The 15,948-nt window shown below is 34.1% G+C and overlaps 3 protein-coding genes across 3 annotated transcripts; 2 read left to right on the forward strand and 1 right to left on the reverse strand.

Moving 5' to 3' along the window:
- Positions 1 to 1,252: 1,252 nt before the first annotated feature.
- On the forward strand, positions 1,253 to 8,454 carry LOC107361699 (uncharacterized). Its single transcript, XM_015928559.3, has 4 exons — positions 1,253 to 2,150; positions 2,384 to 4,506; positions 6,568 to 6,832; positions 6,914 to 8,454. Exons 1-4 carry the CDS (start codon positions 1,748 to 1,750, stop codon positions 7,309 to 7,311), a joined length of 3,189 nt encoding a protein of 1,062 aa, XP_015784045.1. The 5' UTR covers positions 1,253 to 1,747; the 3' UTR covers positions 7,312 to 8,454.
- Positions 8,455 to 8,868: 414 nt separating this feature from the next.
- On the forward strand, positions 8,869 to 13,036 carry Gnptab (N-acetylglucosamine-1-phosphate transferase subunits alpha and beta). Its single transcript, XM_015928934.3, has 6 exons — positions 8,869 to 9,423; positions 9,500 to 9,893; positions 9,953 to 10,581; positions 10,685 to 12,204; positions 12,255 to 12,378; positions 12,467 to 13,036. Exons 1-6 carry the CDS (start codon positions 9,292 to 9,294, stop codon positions 12,986 to 12,988), a joined length of 3,321 nt encoding a protein of 1,106 aa, XP_015784420.1. The 5' UTR covers positions 8,869 to 9,291; the 3' UTR covers positions 12,989 to 13,036.
- Positions 13,011 to 15,495, reverse strand: LOC107361971 (uncharacterized). Its single transcript, XM_015928935.3, has 2 exons — positions 13,867 to 15,495; positions 13,011 to 13,649 (listed from the first exon to the last, which is right to left on the reverse strand). Exons 1-2 carry the CDS (start codon positions 15,346 to 15,348, stop codon positions 13,107 to 13,109), a joined length of 2,025 nt encoding a protein of 674 aa, XP_015784421.1. The 5' UTR covers positions 15,349 to 15,495; the 3' UTR covers positions 13,011 to 13,106.
- Between the last annotated feature and the right edge of the window lie 453 nt (positions 15,496 to 15,948).

Genomic DNA, 15,948 nt, shown 5'->3' on the forward strand with positions numbered 1-15,948 from the left:
TGTTGATTGTTGATTGTCATTTAATCGAGTTGGAGTGAGAATTGATGAGCAAAGTATTTGAATTGAGTTAAAAATGTAACGAATTGACCTTCAATTGACCTGGTAAATTGTTTTTATTCAGTTAATCATGATGATGATGATGATGAAAATGAAACATTATGCCAAAGAAATAGTTTAACAAGATGATAAAGATTTGAAAGTGTGTCACTAGCGAGCGATAACCTCCAATGGGATAAATGATGATAAAAGAGGCAATTATGATTACTATTTACAGAAATACAACAATTAAGTCTATCTAGGTTAATACCAAAGGAAAACAAAGGGTTGAAAGATGGTCATGAGCATCAAGGTAACTTCATGTTCAGTCTGATAAATCAATAATTAAATTGCAAATTCATTCTTAAAAATGGTGAAGATGAGTTTGTTTACCCAATTATGACCCAATAAGGTGACAACAGTCAAAATTAACATTGGCTTTTTTGTGGTTCATCATCAGTCAGATGATCATGATGATCATGATGATTGGATGGAAAGAGCAAAGCACCTTGATGATCCGATGAATAGACTAAAGATAGACAAGTGCATTGCTATTTAATTGCAGTTGTGACCTCATGATAAGAGAGTGAGTTAAAGAGATTCTGATCAACAGGAAGAAATGATGAGAAGAGCGAGTCAAAAAATACTTGCCAATCGATATTTTTTATCATTCTTGTTCATTGAAAACTCTTCTTCAACTGAACTTTCACTCTAAACTCTCTTTCGCTCTCGGAAAGATTCAATACAAAAATAACAATTTAATGAAGGAAAGAGAAAAAGAAAGAGAAAGAAAAACCAGGTCAAAGCAAAACTCCGAGTTCATTGGCCGCAGTCATGTTTATGTAGGTTATGAAAGAGCAGAAAATTTCTCTTCTTCTCTTTCCACTTTGTAAAAGGGGTGGCAAATGGAGAGAGAAAAGAAAGGGAAAAAGAAGGAGAAAAAGAAAGAGATGCGCGTCAAGAGCAAGAGATGTAAATTAACCTTTCCCCCCTCTTTTCGTTCAAATAAAAACCTCCTTTAGTAAGAAGAGAAAGAGAGGTCATTGACTTGACTTTCTTCCATTAAACTGATGAGAGAGCTCTTTCTCTGTATATTTTTCGAAGAAAGAGAGAGAGAAGGAGAGAATGATAGAAAGGAAGATAGAAAGAGAGAGAGAAAGAGAGAGAGAAAGAGAAAGAGAGAGAGTGAAGCATGTGAATGAACCCTCACTTACAGTTCGTTTTTGCCTTTCTTACAGTTCGTCATCATCACCACCATCAACAACAACATCAAAATCAAGAAGAAGAGTATTAGGAAAACGCCAATAAACAACATTGAATACTTTCTCTTCATTTTTCCCTCTCTTTTTGTCCAATCGTTCAACATGTCTGATGGTTAATCTTGAAGTGTTCAGTTACTAAATGAATTTTAAAAAGTCCAAGTGCGTGTTTTTGGTTCAAAGAGATCAATCAACATGGAATATATGAAACCAAATGGAATATATTACATCATGTGTTTGGAATATTGTTTGTTAACTTAATCATCTTAATCTACTTTACACACTCTTGCCGTCTTGCTCATCTGTGAATTATTATTTGTTTTTTTGCCGTTCAACTCTAACTTTTGCCTTGTCTACCAGCTTTTGCTGGTTTAACCAAATATTATCACTTATACATAATAATTTTACAAATTATTAAATTTATAAATTTATATTTGCTAGTTTATGCCTAAATGATGAGTCTGTTTCAAGATTTAAAATTGAAAAGGCGCAAGACATCAGTCCAATGTGTCGCCTCTTCGGTAACTTCATCTTTCGTCGGTTCAACTGGACATGGATTGCTCCAAGCTTCCGGAATTATTCCAGTCTCTCTCGGAGCTGTAGTTGGATCGACGACTTCTTCTTCCCTATCGGCTCGTCGGTCCAATTCATCATCTTCATCAACATCATCCACCTCCTCATCAACCAATTCATCGCCCTTTGATTTGGACCTTGAGGGATGCCTTGACCTTACCACTAAACCAAAGGCCACTTCAGGCTCTTCGGTGAAAAAATCTCACCTCAGCTGTGGCTTACCTCCAACACCCCTCATCATGGGTGATTTACCAGGCCAAGGATCTGGAAAAACTATGTTATGTAAGTAAACTTTGATCAACCTCGATCTGTGCCTATTTAAGGTTGAAATTTATTGACCTTGTTCTTTGTTGATTTTGATGAGCTTCATTATTACTCAGCTTTCATTTCATGTTGCAACCTTAATAGAGTTAATTGACCTTTATCTTTAGCGTTGGTGTTGACCTTGCTCGACTTTTACTTACTCCATTTGTGTGATTAGTAAAAAAGGGTTTAACTTTTGTTTCCTTTTTCAGGGACCATAATGAACAAAGGATCACCACCTTCAAGCACCGGTATGACCAGTTCATCTTCACCGCCTTCATCTTCACCTCCTTCCATCACTTCATCACCCCCTTCATCCCAAATATCTTCATCATCTCCAACTTCATGTGAACCCAATGGCTCTGGTGAAGGATCCATAGTAAATGGTTCATCCAACGGTTCTTCTCGCGATCATCATAGTCTTCATCATCACTCGTCTATTAATAGCTATGGATCTTTAGTTCCTTACAATTTCTCTGCTAATAATGACACCAATGGATCTGATGTTGGTTCAAATGGAAGGGAAAACGGTAATGTTCGTGGAGATCGATCCAACAATAATACTTGTAATGGTAGCACCAATGGTAATTGCACATCCAATGGAAACCACTCAACCAATGATCATCTTCACCGAATCAATCATCCACATTTTCTTGTTCATCCATCTTCCTCGTCACCTTCACATCACCATTCACTCTCCTCTTTGGCCACTTCCCTCGCCAATTCGCCCTCTTCAACCGGACATTTACTGGGTCATCTTCCCAGTTCATCTTTACCTCTAGCCTTACCCTCATCATCCTCTTCATCCACCTCATCGCCACCCTCATCCGGTTTACTGTGCACATCAAATTCAGTAGCAGCAGCCGCTGCCGCTGCGGCTGCCATGGGTAACCTCATCTCATCCACTCCAACTTCATCGTCATCATCTGACATGAAATGCATGATTTGTGATGACAAAGCAACTGGACTTCACTACGGCATAATTACATGCGAAGGTTGTAAAGGTTTCTTCAAACGAACAGTACAAAATAAACGAGTTTATGTTTGCGTTGCTGAGGGTCAATGTGCTATTACTAAACAACAGCGTAATCGGTGTCAATACTGTAGATTTCAAAAGTGCCTACGACAAGGAATGGTGTTAGCGGCTGTTCGTGAAGACCGAATGCCCGGTGGACGAAATTCTGGAGCTGTTTATAATTTATATAAAGTGAAATATAAAAAGCATAAGAAACAAGCCAATGGTTCAGGGCCCAACGGAAATAGTTCATCTGTTTCATCAATGAATACCAATGGTAATTCCAATGGTAATGCATCAATGGTTAATGGTACCATTAACGGGAAAACCTCGACATCGCCTTCTTCCTCTTCTTCTTCATCTCCCTCTTCACTTTCCAATGGACTTTCAACTCACAATGGCAATGGAAGTTTATCCATTGCATTGGGTCAAACAAGTCTCAATAGCACCAATGGTACCAATGGAAGAGGTTCAGGTCCAGGAAATGATTCAGGATCCAATTCAATGTTCATTTCCAGTCTTGGTTCAACAGCAAATTCAACTGGTAGCCATGGATGTCCACCGAGTCCATTAAATAGTCCATCCTCTAACATGAATATACTCAAGTCAGCATTAACATCGCCTTATCCGATCAACAACCATCATCTTCACCATCATCATCTAGTTATCAATAATAACAACACCAATCATCATCTTAACCATCATCTCAATGGAGGTAACAATAGCAGTAATAATAATTCGAGTAACCCTAATAGTCATGGAATGTCCAATGGAAATAGTAACCACAGTTTATTTGATGGGTCAACTAATCATACCACCAACAACAGCCTAAGTCATAATAACAACAATAATAATAATTACGACCTCGTCCTCGTTGATTGTAATTCATCTCGAAGTAAAAATTCATTCGAGATGAGGGATCATCACCTTTTGTCTTCAGTTCGTAAAGAATTGTCTAGCAAAGAAATTCATGAAATTATATTGGAATTGATTCAAGTTGATGACTTTAATGAAGTCATGGAGGATGTTAACTTTGTTAACCATGAATTGGATGATGAAGAAGAAATGAAGATTAAAAATGAAGAAGAAGATGAAGGTGTTGAAGAAGACGAAGAATTGGATGATCGAGAAGAGAATCGAAGTAAAGTGAAAAAACTGATTATGACGATTGGTTCTCGAACTATCGATGGTAAAAATAAACAAGAGCTTACACTTAACGATAAATTGTGTTCCATTGGCGATTCCATTGTCTATAAACTAGTCCAATGGACAAAGAAATTACCTTTTTATGATTCACTGCCTGTCCAAAGTCATACAATGGTTAGTTCATTTTTCATTTCATTGTTTCAATTTCATCTTTCATAACAAACCTTTATTTACTCAGACTAGTTACCGATCATTTACCTTTCAGTATTATCTAGAAACTCGAAGATGAGTCTTTATGTTGATTTTTCATCCATTTTGAGGTTAAATTTATAAATATTCCTAGTTTTCAGTGCTAATTGAGCTAATCAGATCCAATTTCAACCTTCAACTGCAAAATCAATAGAAATGAATGAAATTACCTTTCCATGGCATAATAAAAACAATGACTGATAAGTAAAGCAAATAAAATAATTTATAATATTCAGTGAAATAGCGAAGAAAAGGAACTAAAATAAGGAAAGAAAATTTGCAGTCAGAGACTGAACTTTTTTCAAGACCTCTGCAATGAATTATCATGAATCGAGTTCAATCTACTCTGAGACTAATGATAATTTTGCTCTTTCTTTTTTCGTTGCTTGCCATGAACTTTCTTGTTCCCTTTCCCTTTACTTCTCCCTCTCCTGATGCCTCCACCTCCATCTGGATCTCCTCCTCGACTCTCTCTCTCTCTCTCTCTCTCTCTCATCTCCATGTTACCATATATACTCCTACCATGATCAATATATCAATATATTTGTGGTATCACTTCCTACTTCCTGGTAGTAACCATCACCAAGCTTCTCACTTTCTCCCTTCCATTGACTTTCCATTGCTCATTCTCATTTCAGGGAAACCCACGCTTTTTTGTTCATAGAATTTCTCTGTCTATTCTTCTTCTAATGCTGTCGACCTTAACTTGATTGATAAAAACTATTATCATAAAATGATAATCAGATAGAAAGCTGCATCATTTTGATACAATAATACACACAAAAATCACGTCCATGATGGATTCACAATAAATATATTTATTCTGAATCAGCTCATTTCGTTAGATCATTGTTTTTACAGTTGAGCTCCAATTTTCCCGTGTAATTTGAACAATCTTAATGAATTTACCATTGAATTGGCGACGTCACTTTGCTTAGAGAAACCTTTTTATTGCATTCATTTGCTCTTGTATCTTTGGACATTGAACCGAACTTGTTGAATTATTTCTCATCTTGATTCATTTCAAGTTCTGCAATGTAAATAGTAACTAAGATGCAGTCGCTTGATGCAACATCAAGTTGAATCAATAATCATTTGAGTTGAAAATTATGTCTTCCTTTTCTCATGAAAAAGGTTGACATTGTCCAATCATAATTCAACTTTGATCATGTTATTTGGGTAAAAGAAACTAGAAAAGTATTTGTTTTGTTGAATATTTCGCCCAAAATAATGAATACTTATTTTAGTGAAAATGAATGACCTAGAATTGGGAAAGTGAAGAGAGAGTAGCCTCATTATATCCTGCATCACCAGGAGAATGATGATTAAATGAAGAAAAGAGCAAGTTTCATTTTTCTCATTACCAACCAGCAAAATTAATGTTAACGCATTTGTACTGAAAGTTAATCTGATAAAATGTCGTTTTTCTCCTTCATCTTACTCTAACCACTTTATTTATATTATTATATTTATATTTAATTGAAATCAAAGAGTTTGTTTGAATTGAAATTAAGCGAAAACATGAAAGTAAAAAACTAAAAAAAAGCAACTCACATGATTACTGGTGAATACAGTTAACGGTCATTGAACTTTTACTTTATTTATATCATTCACTTTTTATACATTTTGTCAATCAACTAATTGCAGGTTGAAATTTTGAGTTATTTGGCAAATCACTTGCATTATGCTTGTGCTTTCACTGATTCACGTACAACATGATGATGAGGTTAAATCACCTTTTTTATTGTTGACTATTTGCAAATTATTCAAATTTTAATTCATGATAATCTGAAAGTAAAAAGTAAATGGTAAATTAAGCTGAGAAAAGTGTTTTCCTATTAAACAATCAAATCAAAATAATAAGGTTTGTTGAATTATTTACTAATTTTTTTTCGTCTTTTTCTTGTTCATGGCAACCCTTGACTGGTTCAATTGGATGGAACCTAATTGGTGACTGTTTCAATCATTTCATTGAACCATCAACAGTTATTAACACATAAATGGCATTCATTGTTAGTGTTAACTTTTTGCGCTTACCAAATTTTAAAAGAATCTAATTCAAATAATAATGGCTATTCGTCTACTGTCCTAAGTCATGGTCTCAATGGTAATGGTCATCATAATGGGAAACGTTATGATGACGATGATTTTGGAGACGATGAAGATGAAGATGATAGAATCTATGAAGAATCTGATGAAGAACTTCAAAGAGAAATGAGATTATCAATGCAAAAGTTGATCAACTGTTTAGGTAGGCATATTCAGACACCAATTGATGGGAAACTCGACTTTGAATGTTTATTAATTGTTTCATTTTTATTGAATTTTCTAGATAAAATTGTTCAACGAAGAACCAGACGAGAAGAAGACAATTTAACTTTGGACAGTTTGGAAAAAGAGTCTCGATTGCTGATAGAGTATTTGTGTAAAGTAAAGTTATATTTAAAGTCAATTAATTTAAAGATGGAGGAATACGTTTTATTGAAAGTCATCATCATGACCATGATGACAAGTGAGAAAAGACAGGAACTGTTATCTGAAAGAGAAGCTGCTGGTCTAGATATTATTGAGAGAATAAACTGTAAATATCTGAATGTCCTGAGTTGCTATTCATCGCCATCGAGATACAAGATGATCCTCAGATCAATTCATTTGATTGAAAAATGTGCAACCATTTTGTTGGATTCAAAGATGTTCTATGTTCCATTTTTACTGACCTCAAACATATGATCAGTAGTCATGAAAGATTCACAACTGAACACACCAAATTAGAATCTGTTCATCACCTGCTTTATTATTACCAAACAAAATTATCACAAAATTAAATTGATTGTTGGACAAGTTACAAGTTAAAGATTGTTGTTAATTATATAAATACCACCAGAAAGCATTAACATCATCAATTAGGATTATTTGAATTGTGACACAAAGTAAACTCATGCACATCTCTAATCACACAATTGACTTTATAAAAATAAATTTATAAATTGCCTCACTCTCATCATTATCCACATTAAACCATAATCATGATTATCACCATCATCATCATCATCATTTACTCAAAATCATTCACAGGCAACTCGTAATCACACATATAAATATATTGAAATAAAATGATATTTATATATATTATTGATTAACAGAGTTAATCAAACTTGGAAGAGATGAATTGACTCGATTGTTTTCTGTTCTCAAACTCATTTCTTTTATTTTTAGTCTGTTTTTGGTTTCCATCTCCATCTTCACCACAATTATCATCACTTACATCACAATTTTTTTGTCTTCAACAATTTTTTGTTCGCCATCACCAACATCATCATCTTCATCTTCATCATGATCATCATTCGATAAAGAAATTATTAAAGCCTTCTGGAGGTGGAAAAATTAAAGAATTAAAGTTAAAATTATACAGAATTTATGATGAAGTGATAATTAGGAGAGTGAGAGCAACAATCCATTTATTTCTGCTGTTTCTTGGAGAAAACTCTTGTTCTTTAATGGATTTCGTCTACAAAAATGAGAAATGAATTGTTAAAAGTTTCATATGATTGATTAACTAACTGTAAATGTTTATGTTTAAATGGCAAACAAATCAATCAGATTAAGATTATCCCGTCCCTTCTCTCGCTTCTAAAGACAAAAAACATTTCTCTTGTTATTATTACCAATCAATCCTTTCAATTTTTTTCATCTTCATTCATCCTTTTAATTTCATCTTTTCACTTTCATCTTCTTCACCTTTTTTGTGATTTTTATTAACTGATGATAATGAAACCATCAAAACCTTTTTCTCACTTTCCTTTCACTCTTTCTCTGTTATTACAACAATTGCCTAAGTAATTAAATTTGTAAAACATGAAAAATAACAAAAAATTGATGTCAAAAATTTATTTAAAATAGTCAACACATTTCGGAATATTTTTCAGTTTTAGTCAATATGAAATTCCATTTCAGTTGAAATGGCCGTAATAGTTCATAACATATTGAGAATCATAAGTTTACTTTAATGATTCAATTTATGCTGATTACAGCGATTATTTCAATGATCTCACAATTTTGGTGTCAAAAAGTTGAAAACTGGTAAACATGAACGGGATTAAAAAACATTTCACTGACAAACTCTGTTTAGTTATCGTATTCATGTTGACACATGATTACAATACAGAGACTATTGGCATTCTCATGAGGCTAAAAAAAGCCTGATAAGCAAAAGACAGACCATTTTAGTTGTTCAAACAACGAATGACTCGAAATCTTAAATGCAAGGCATTTCCTCTCCAATGTTTGCTATCACCAGATCAACAAAACAAACTGTTGATCACCTCAGGGACTTAATCCATTGGTGACTTTGTGACTGTTTCAACAAGTTGCTTGCTTTCCCTATCGCAATGGTTACTTATTTTAATCAATAACTGATAAGAATAGATGAAAATAAGATGAGAATGAGAACTTGAAAGAAGAAATAAATCACAAAGATGCTTTAAGATTGTGACAAGTACAGATGACTGAAGAGCCAAATGAGACGTAAGCATAAATCATCATTTGATACAAGTTTTCCTTCTACTTTTTAATTGATATCTTTAATATAAGATGTTAATCCAGCATTAGCCACGTATTTTCTTGTTACTTACGAGTTCAACTCAAGAGAAACACCAAAAATCTTAATTGGCCCCTTCATGATCTTCAAATGATAGACGAATCTTCAAAACAATGCGTTTTCTTCATTTCTTCAAAATCGTACAAAGACGGGTTTACGATATCTTATCAAGTAGAACCACACTTTTTTGTTTTTTAGCCTTTTTTGTTGTTCTTCCAACAACAATCATTATAATGTTTGAAAAGGTGAGATATTTTGATTTTACTTGAGATTATTGATTGATCTATTCAATTTACTAACTATACAAATGATCATGTAAAGATACTATGGATCTGGAATGGTCATCAATCTCTTGTTTTGTTTAGAAGTGATTTTGGTGGTTTAATGGTTGATAAATCTGGTTCAATGACAATTTGTGAAAACAAACCATCAATTGATGTGGTCTACACTTGGGTCAATGGATCAGAGGCAAAGTTTATCGAGAGATTGTTGAAAGTGAAACGTGATTATCTTGAAATTTACAGCAATCAGATAAATTGTTCCATTCCAATGGACTGCAATAGATCCAAAAGTAAATTCATATATTTTGACACATCTTTAGTTGCCATTGATAGTGCCATTGATATCAAAGGACTTGAAATGTTTGTCAATAAACAGTTTGAAATAGTCACAACAGAATCATCTCACAATTATCATTTAATGTATCTTAATTTTGGTAAGTAAACATTTAATTAGCCAACAACCATTCAGTTACATCATGTTTTGTCTTTTCAGATGAACGTAGAAACTTGGAAGACTATTTTAAATTACAAAGTGAACCAAATGCAATCAAACCAGTTTATGTTCGCCTTAGTTGTTCAAACTATAATTTGTCCCATGAAAAACCAAACCTGGCTGAAAGTTTCACTACAAAAAGCTTCATTTATTTGTCATCAACATTGAAATCATCTTCACCTTCAGAATTATCATCGATTTCATCAATATATCAATGGTTGCCGCCTAAGAAACAGTTGCTTAAACTTTTCAATGAGAAAGAGAGAAGTCAAATCAAAAGGATTGTATTTCATTCCTCGAGAAGAGCTGCTTTGATCATTTTGCAACAAACTAATTATCAAGACTTGTTGGTTGGTCGTCTCGTATCAATGGGCCAAAAGTACAACTTCAGTGTTGCGTCTGAGTTGAACCTTTACTTAGGTCAAGAAGACTTGTTTGAATGTTCAGATGATAAGATTTCTGAGTCAATAACAGTGAACAGATTTGCTGATAATGATGAATTGAAATACTCAATACGATCAATTGAAAAGTTTGCTCCGTGGATTCGCAATATTTACTTGGTTACTAATGGACAAATACCGAATTGGATTAATGCTGATCATCCTCAGCTGCGCCTGATATCCCATGAGGTATGAGCTCAACAATATGTTGAAAGAAAAGGTTATTTAATTGTTGCCTCACTGATCAACATTGTCAATAATCAACATGCCATTTGCCTTTCGCCTTTCTCAGGACATTTTCCCAAATAAAAATGATCTTCCAACTTTCAACTCAGCTGCCATTGAAGTCCATTTACACAGAATTCCAGGATTATCAGAAAAGTTCATTTATTTCAATGATGATATCATGTTGGGCAAACCAGTCTTTTTGGACGACTTTTACAGTCCAACAAGTGGATATAAGATTTATCTTGCTTGGCCTGTACCTAACTGTGAGTCTGGTTGTCCAACAAGTTGGTTAGCCGATGGTTTCTGTGATCAAGCTTGTAACTCTTCGATGTGCCTTTTTGATGGCGGAGATTGTCTCAACGTAACTTCGACTGATTCTCGACCTAATTTATCCCATTTAAGAGGAGAAAAGCCATCACTCGCTACTAAAAGATCTTTTACTGATCAATGCAGACCTTCGTGTGCTGACTTTTGGCTTGGCGATAAACAATGTGACAATGTGTGCAACAATATTGATTGTGCTTTTGATATGGGTGATTGTGGTCTAGAAGGTTATCAGTTCATTCCTGGAGAGACGTTTGTTAAAGATCAATTTGATTATCTTTACCCCTCACCATCTTCCTCAATTTATCTCAACATGACAAATCTCATGTCTACACCAAATTTTTTACTAACAAGAGCTTCTTATGAAAAAGACACCCAAATAAGATCTGTAACTCTCAACTTGAAGAATCAAATTTTGACTGTTCTTTTCAAATCTAATATCACTGAAGTAACAGTTACAATCAACTTCTCGTACAGATCAAGTGAAATCTCATCTGATATTCTTCTTCGATTGAATGTAACACCTGAATATGAAACTCAAAATTTAGGGAACCAGAATATTCCCTTTCATGAAATTGTGAGCAAACAGCCAATCTACCAACCAACAGTCAAACCCGATGATCTTGATACAAACACTATTGATTTCTCGAGTAATGTGACGATTCGAGCTGAGCCTCTCATTATTTTTGATCTTAAACCAACTGAATACAATTTAAGTTCAGCACAAATTTTGAAAATGATGGAAGAGGCTACAAGAAGATCTGCCAATTCATCTGAAAAGCTGAATGGCAATCTTGACATTGAGATATTGAAACTGATTTCAGATCTAGTTGAAGGCAAATATGAGGAAAGGCCAATAGGAAAGTTTCCTTGGGAAAATTTGAGAGACTTCGAAAAATTGGGCGAATTAATTGCTAATTATGAAAAATACTCAACATTGGGTTATGGGTTTAAATCAACTCAAAGACAATTATTAGACATATTTTCAGATTCAATCAAACACGTTAATTACCTTTACAATCAAGTATTTGGCATCAAAGCGAGAAGAATCATCGCTCATTCACCGATTTTACTGGAGAAAGAAATTATCGAAAGAATGTGGAATAGATTTCCAGAGCAACTTCAAGCAACATCATCACATAAACTTCGAAGCTCGAATGACATGCAATTTGCATTCTCTTATTTTAACTTCCTCATGAGTGAAACTTCACCAACAAATGAAAATGAAGTTATCCAAAGGTTCAACACGGATGATTCAAGGTGAGTGTTGCAAGAATACAGAATTCATTTTAACCTTATATTTATTTCAGAGGATTATCTGCAAATGAATTGAGATCACTTTTGGCTAATTTGGTTCAAACTCCGATATTGCAAGATGTATGGTCTAACTACAGCGTTTGTTGGGATGGATTGGATTTCAACGAATTGAAACAAGTAAGTTCACATTCATTGAACTTTCAATAAAACTCAGCTAATCACTTAAATGTAATAATATTTTGATTTTTTATTCAATTTATTCTAGTCTGGTGCTGAAATACCAATTGATCAATTACTGGCTTGTGATAGACTAGCAGAAAAGTTGAGAGAGAAATTTTCAGCGACCGAAAAAAATCGCTTCACATTAATGAGTGACGCAGATGTCGCTTTCACTATGATAAGACCTAACACTAAACAGTTGGTTAAGAAACTCGATCATCTACGAAGAGACCCAAAGAAATTTTTGTGTTTTAATGACGATCTACAGAGTTCTGAAACAAAAGAAGCACAAACTGCTCGATCAGAATTGCGAGATTATTATCAATATTTGGTTCCAAAGGCTTCATCTTATGAACTACCTCAAGGCCAGCTGAATCGGTTCAAGGATATTTCAGATTATCGCCGATGGAAGCAAAAAAGGATTTTAAATCACGACATGAATGAATCATCGACATGGTTTTACTTTCTCATCTATGGATCTATACTGTTTTGGTTAATTTACAAAGTTTTAACCAAGATATCCATTCACTCAACAAATTCGTACAAAATTTCCACACTAAAGATATAAAATGATTCGTTATGAAAATAAATTATTCTAAACATTATAAATTTTTAATTTAAGTTACGTAAACTTTTTCAATTTGAACTAATAAATAGACAATGCAAGAATGCAGAGCGAAATAAAATCATGAAAGCAAAGTTCTTTTACTTCTCGTGGTCTCTCTTGAAACGGTTGACATTTCTTTCTTAGCTGATGGGTCCTCAAGAAAAGATTTGGATATAGAAGAGATTCTAATGAAACCAGAATGAATAAGATTTGCTAAGGTATTTGATGACTCTTTGTTAGGTGACCATATGCACTTATTTATAGATGTAATAGGATAATCTGTTAAACGAGCTCGCTTCAAGTTTGAACCTTCTCGGAATTTCGAAACAATTGAAATTAAACGAGAATCCATCCGATTAACGGAGTAGTCATTGAATATAATCCCATACTGGGATATCATTTCTTCATAGCTACGAACTCTATTGACATTTTTATCAATAAGATAGCTGTTTGAGTTTTTGTTGATTTTGGCTGGGGCTTTGGCTTGTTTCTTGCCACCTTTGGTATTCAGTCCTGATACCTGAGCTTCTGTAGAATTTTCTGAGGAGATCTCATCTCTAATGGCACTTTCGTCGTTAAGTTTTTGAGAGACTCGCTGCTGGAGTTGACTTGTAAATATAGGCTGTTAACAATTTGTCATGATGAGAACACAACCATTATTGTCCAAAAATTTGTCCAGGTAGCAACATAGAGAAAAAGAAATAAAAATTAATAAAATGAAGACTTGACACAGGGGAGGCTTAATCGTAAACCAATTGATAGGGACGAAGGAAAAATTATGCGAAAGCGAAATTTCGAATTGCTGTGGAATGACATGAAAGTTTAATATTTATACTTACAAGAAGATCTGATAACTTTCGGCGAGTAGTTTTCTCATGCTTTGCGCGAAAATTATTTTGTAGAATTGAATTTCCAGAGTTGTCAGACACAAGTATAGAGTTAAAAAATAAGGATAGTGAGAGGGAATAAACGTTGGATGTCTCGAATGGTATAGTATACAGAGAACGATTCTCAATAGAAGAACGTTGCCCTTCTTCATAGATTTGTTTAAAAGTTACAACTGATTGGTTGCTCGATAAAAAAGCGTCGTCCAATGAAATAAAAAAACCTCCTAATAAATGAACTGAGGCAGTAAGACAATGAACTACTGATCGATGAAGCAGCAATAAAGGCATTAGACGCGCCTCACGCACATTCCAGAGTTTAATATTACGGTCCCAGCCTCCAGTTATAATAGATTTACTTCCAGGTAAAGGTAAGATTTGAATTGCACTGACCAAAGCTCCATGAGCGATCCAAGTTTTGATAGGTTTGATGACTAAAGAGTTGTTTTCATCGTCATTTCTAACTAAAATTGATGAAGTAGTAGACAAGTTAAAGTAATTAGCCATACCATCTCCATAGCCTACAGCTAGATAGTTCTGTTGATCACACCATGACCAAGATAAACATCGAGCAACAATATGGGCAGACGATGGTGGTTCTAAAACAGCAACAGGCTGCAAATGGAAAATAGGAGGCAGTTTGTTATGATTAGAAAAATGATGGTTATCTGTAAGACTAGTTATTAAATCCTCGGGGAATGGAATGGAGTAAATCCTGACGAATCCATCATCGAAAGCAGCAGCAACTAATGAGAGACGGCGTTTACGAGAACAGTAGGATGTACCACCTTTGGGAGCTTCAAGTGACCAAATCAAACCATGATCGTTAGCAAAACAGCAAACACATTCTAACATATTTGATGCGAATCTCCAAAGTTGAATTAAACCTTTCCGCATTCCATGAACATCACTTTTCTGAATAAAATTAGGTACTTCATAATCGTCGAAACCACGTCCATCACCAACACTAGCCACTACAAGATATTCCTCAGTCGAAGATGTTATATTATTGCTATTGATTCCATCATCAATATTGTCATAGTTCTCGAATGAACAATTTGCTTGGTTAATCTTAGGTTTTGGTAACCATTCCATAGCATAGCATTCAGACCCAATAAAACAAGTTAAAGTTTCACTCTCGGGGTTGACATGAGTTTTAAAAGCATCCAATTGTATCCAACTTTCATCATCAACTCCATCAATATTTTCATTGGTGGTCACTTTAAAATGAGCTGATTTCAGGTGACTTGGATAGTAGTCAGAACATAGTTTTGGATCGATTAAGTGGCAATGTCGATAATCTCTGAACCATTTATCATCCTGGAACGAAGGTTTGTTACAAAATTTCTCGAAAAACTCGGCAATTTCCTCTTCTAAAAGATGAAGTGGCTTGAAAACTTCAGGTTTATTCTTTTTGGGACCTTTAGTTTTAGCCATCAAAACATACACAAAATTAGGCTCACTCGTCAAAGAAATATACTGGGAAATAAAAATAAAACATGATTAACTAACATATTAATTTATGAAAGAAGATTAAAGAAAGACCAGGAAACATGGGTTTTAAAAACAAACCAAAAAATAAACAAGTAAACTGCTTAAATCAGCCCGCTCAAATCAGCTCGCTAGATGGAAGCATAATCATTTAATGGGGAACGATTGCTAATTAAATTTAAATTCAGATCAATTTTGATATTTGTTGGCATTCATTGTTGATGCAAATCAAAACCTTAATTCCTTTACCCAGTACTTGATTTCGTTCATCTTTCGGACAGATTGTTTATCAACAGAATGTTTCTTGTTGTACATTTGAGTCTAACTGTTTGAATTTGTATTTCACTAAATTGTAGAGCTCAGGAATATTATCAAACTCAAATAATTTTTTAATTTGTTAGAATTTAAAATTTTTAAATGACTTTCAAGACCAAATCGCGAAACAAAGGCATGAGACATTAACAAGAATAAAATGGAATGAGCTCAAATTTTGAATTCGACAATAACAAGATAATAGTCACTGAGCAATGAGCTCAGTGACTGAGA

The sequence above is a fragment of the Tetranychus urticae genome, chromosome 1 (assembly GCF_039701765.1).
Source record: "Tetranychus urticae isolate SD_2017Ah chromosome 1, NJAU_TeUrti_SD_1.0, whole genome shotgun sequence".
Classification (NCBI taxonomy): Eukaryota; Metazoa; Arthropoda; class Arachnida; order Trombidiformes; family Tetranychidae; genus Tetranychus; species Tetranychus urticae.

Excerpts from the sequence above, each read along its gene's own strand:
- Gnptab (XM_015928934.3), top strand. The coding sequence starts at position 9,292 with ATGCGTTTTCTTCATTTCTTCAAAATCGTACAAAGACGGGTTTACGAT. Across the intron at positions 10,582-10,684 it reads TGCGCCTGATATCCCATGAG|GACATTTTCCCAAATAAAAA; the intron begins GTATGAGCTCAA and ends CGCCTTTCTCAG. Across the intron at positions 12,205-12,254 it reads TTCAACACGGATGATTCAAG|AGGATTATCTGCAAATGAAT; the intron begins GTGAGTGTTGCA and ends TATTTATTTCAG.
- LOC107361971 (XM_015928935.3), bottom strand. The coding sequence starts at position 15,348 with ATGGCTAAAACTAAAGGTCCCAAAAAGAATAAACCTGAAGTTTTCAAG. Across the intron at positions 13,650-13,866 it reads GAAAGTTATCAGATCTTCTT|CCTATATTTACAAGTCAACT; the intron begins GTAAGTATAAAT and ends AATTGTTAACAG.
- LOC107361699 (XM_015928559.3), top strand. The coding sequence starts at position 1,748 with ATGATGAGTCTGTTTCAAGATTTAAAATTGAAAAGGCGCAAGACATCA. Across the intron at positions 4,507-6,567 it reads CTGTCCAAAGTCATACAATG|TTATTAACACATAAATGGCA; the intron begins GTTAGTTCATTT and ends AACCATCAACAG. Across the intron at positions 6,833-6,913 it reads AAAGTTGATCAACTGTTTAG|ATAAAATTGTTCAACGAAGA; the intron begins GTAGGCATATTC and ends TGAATTTTCTAG.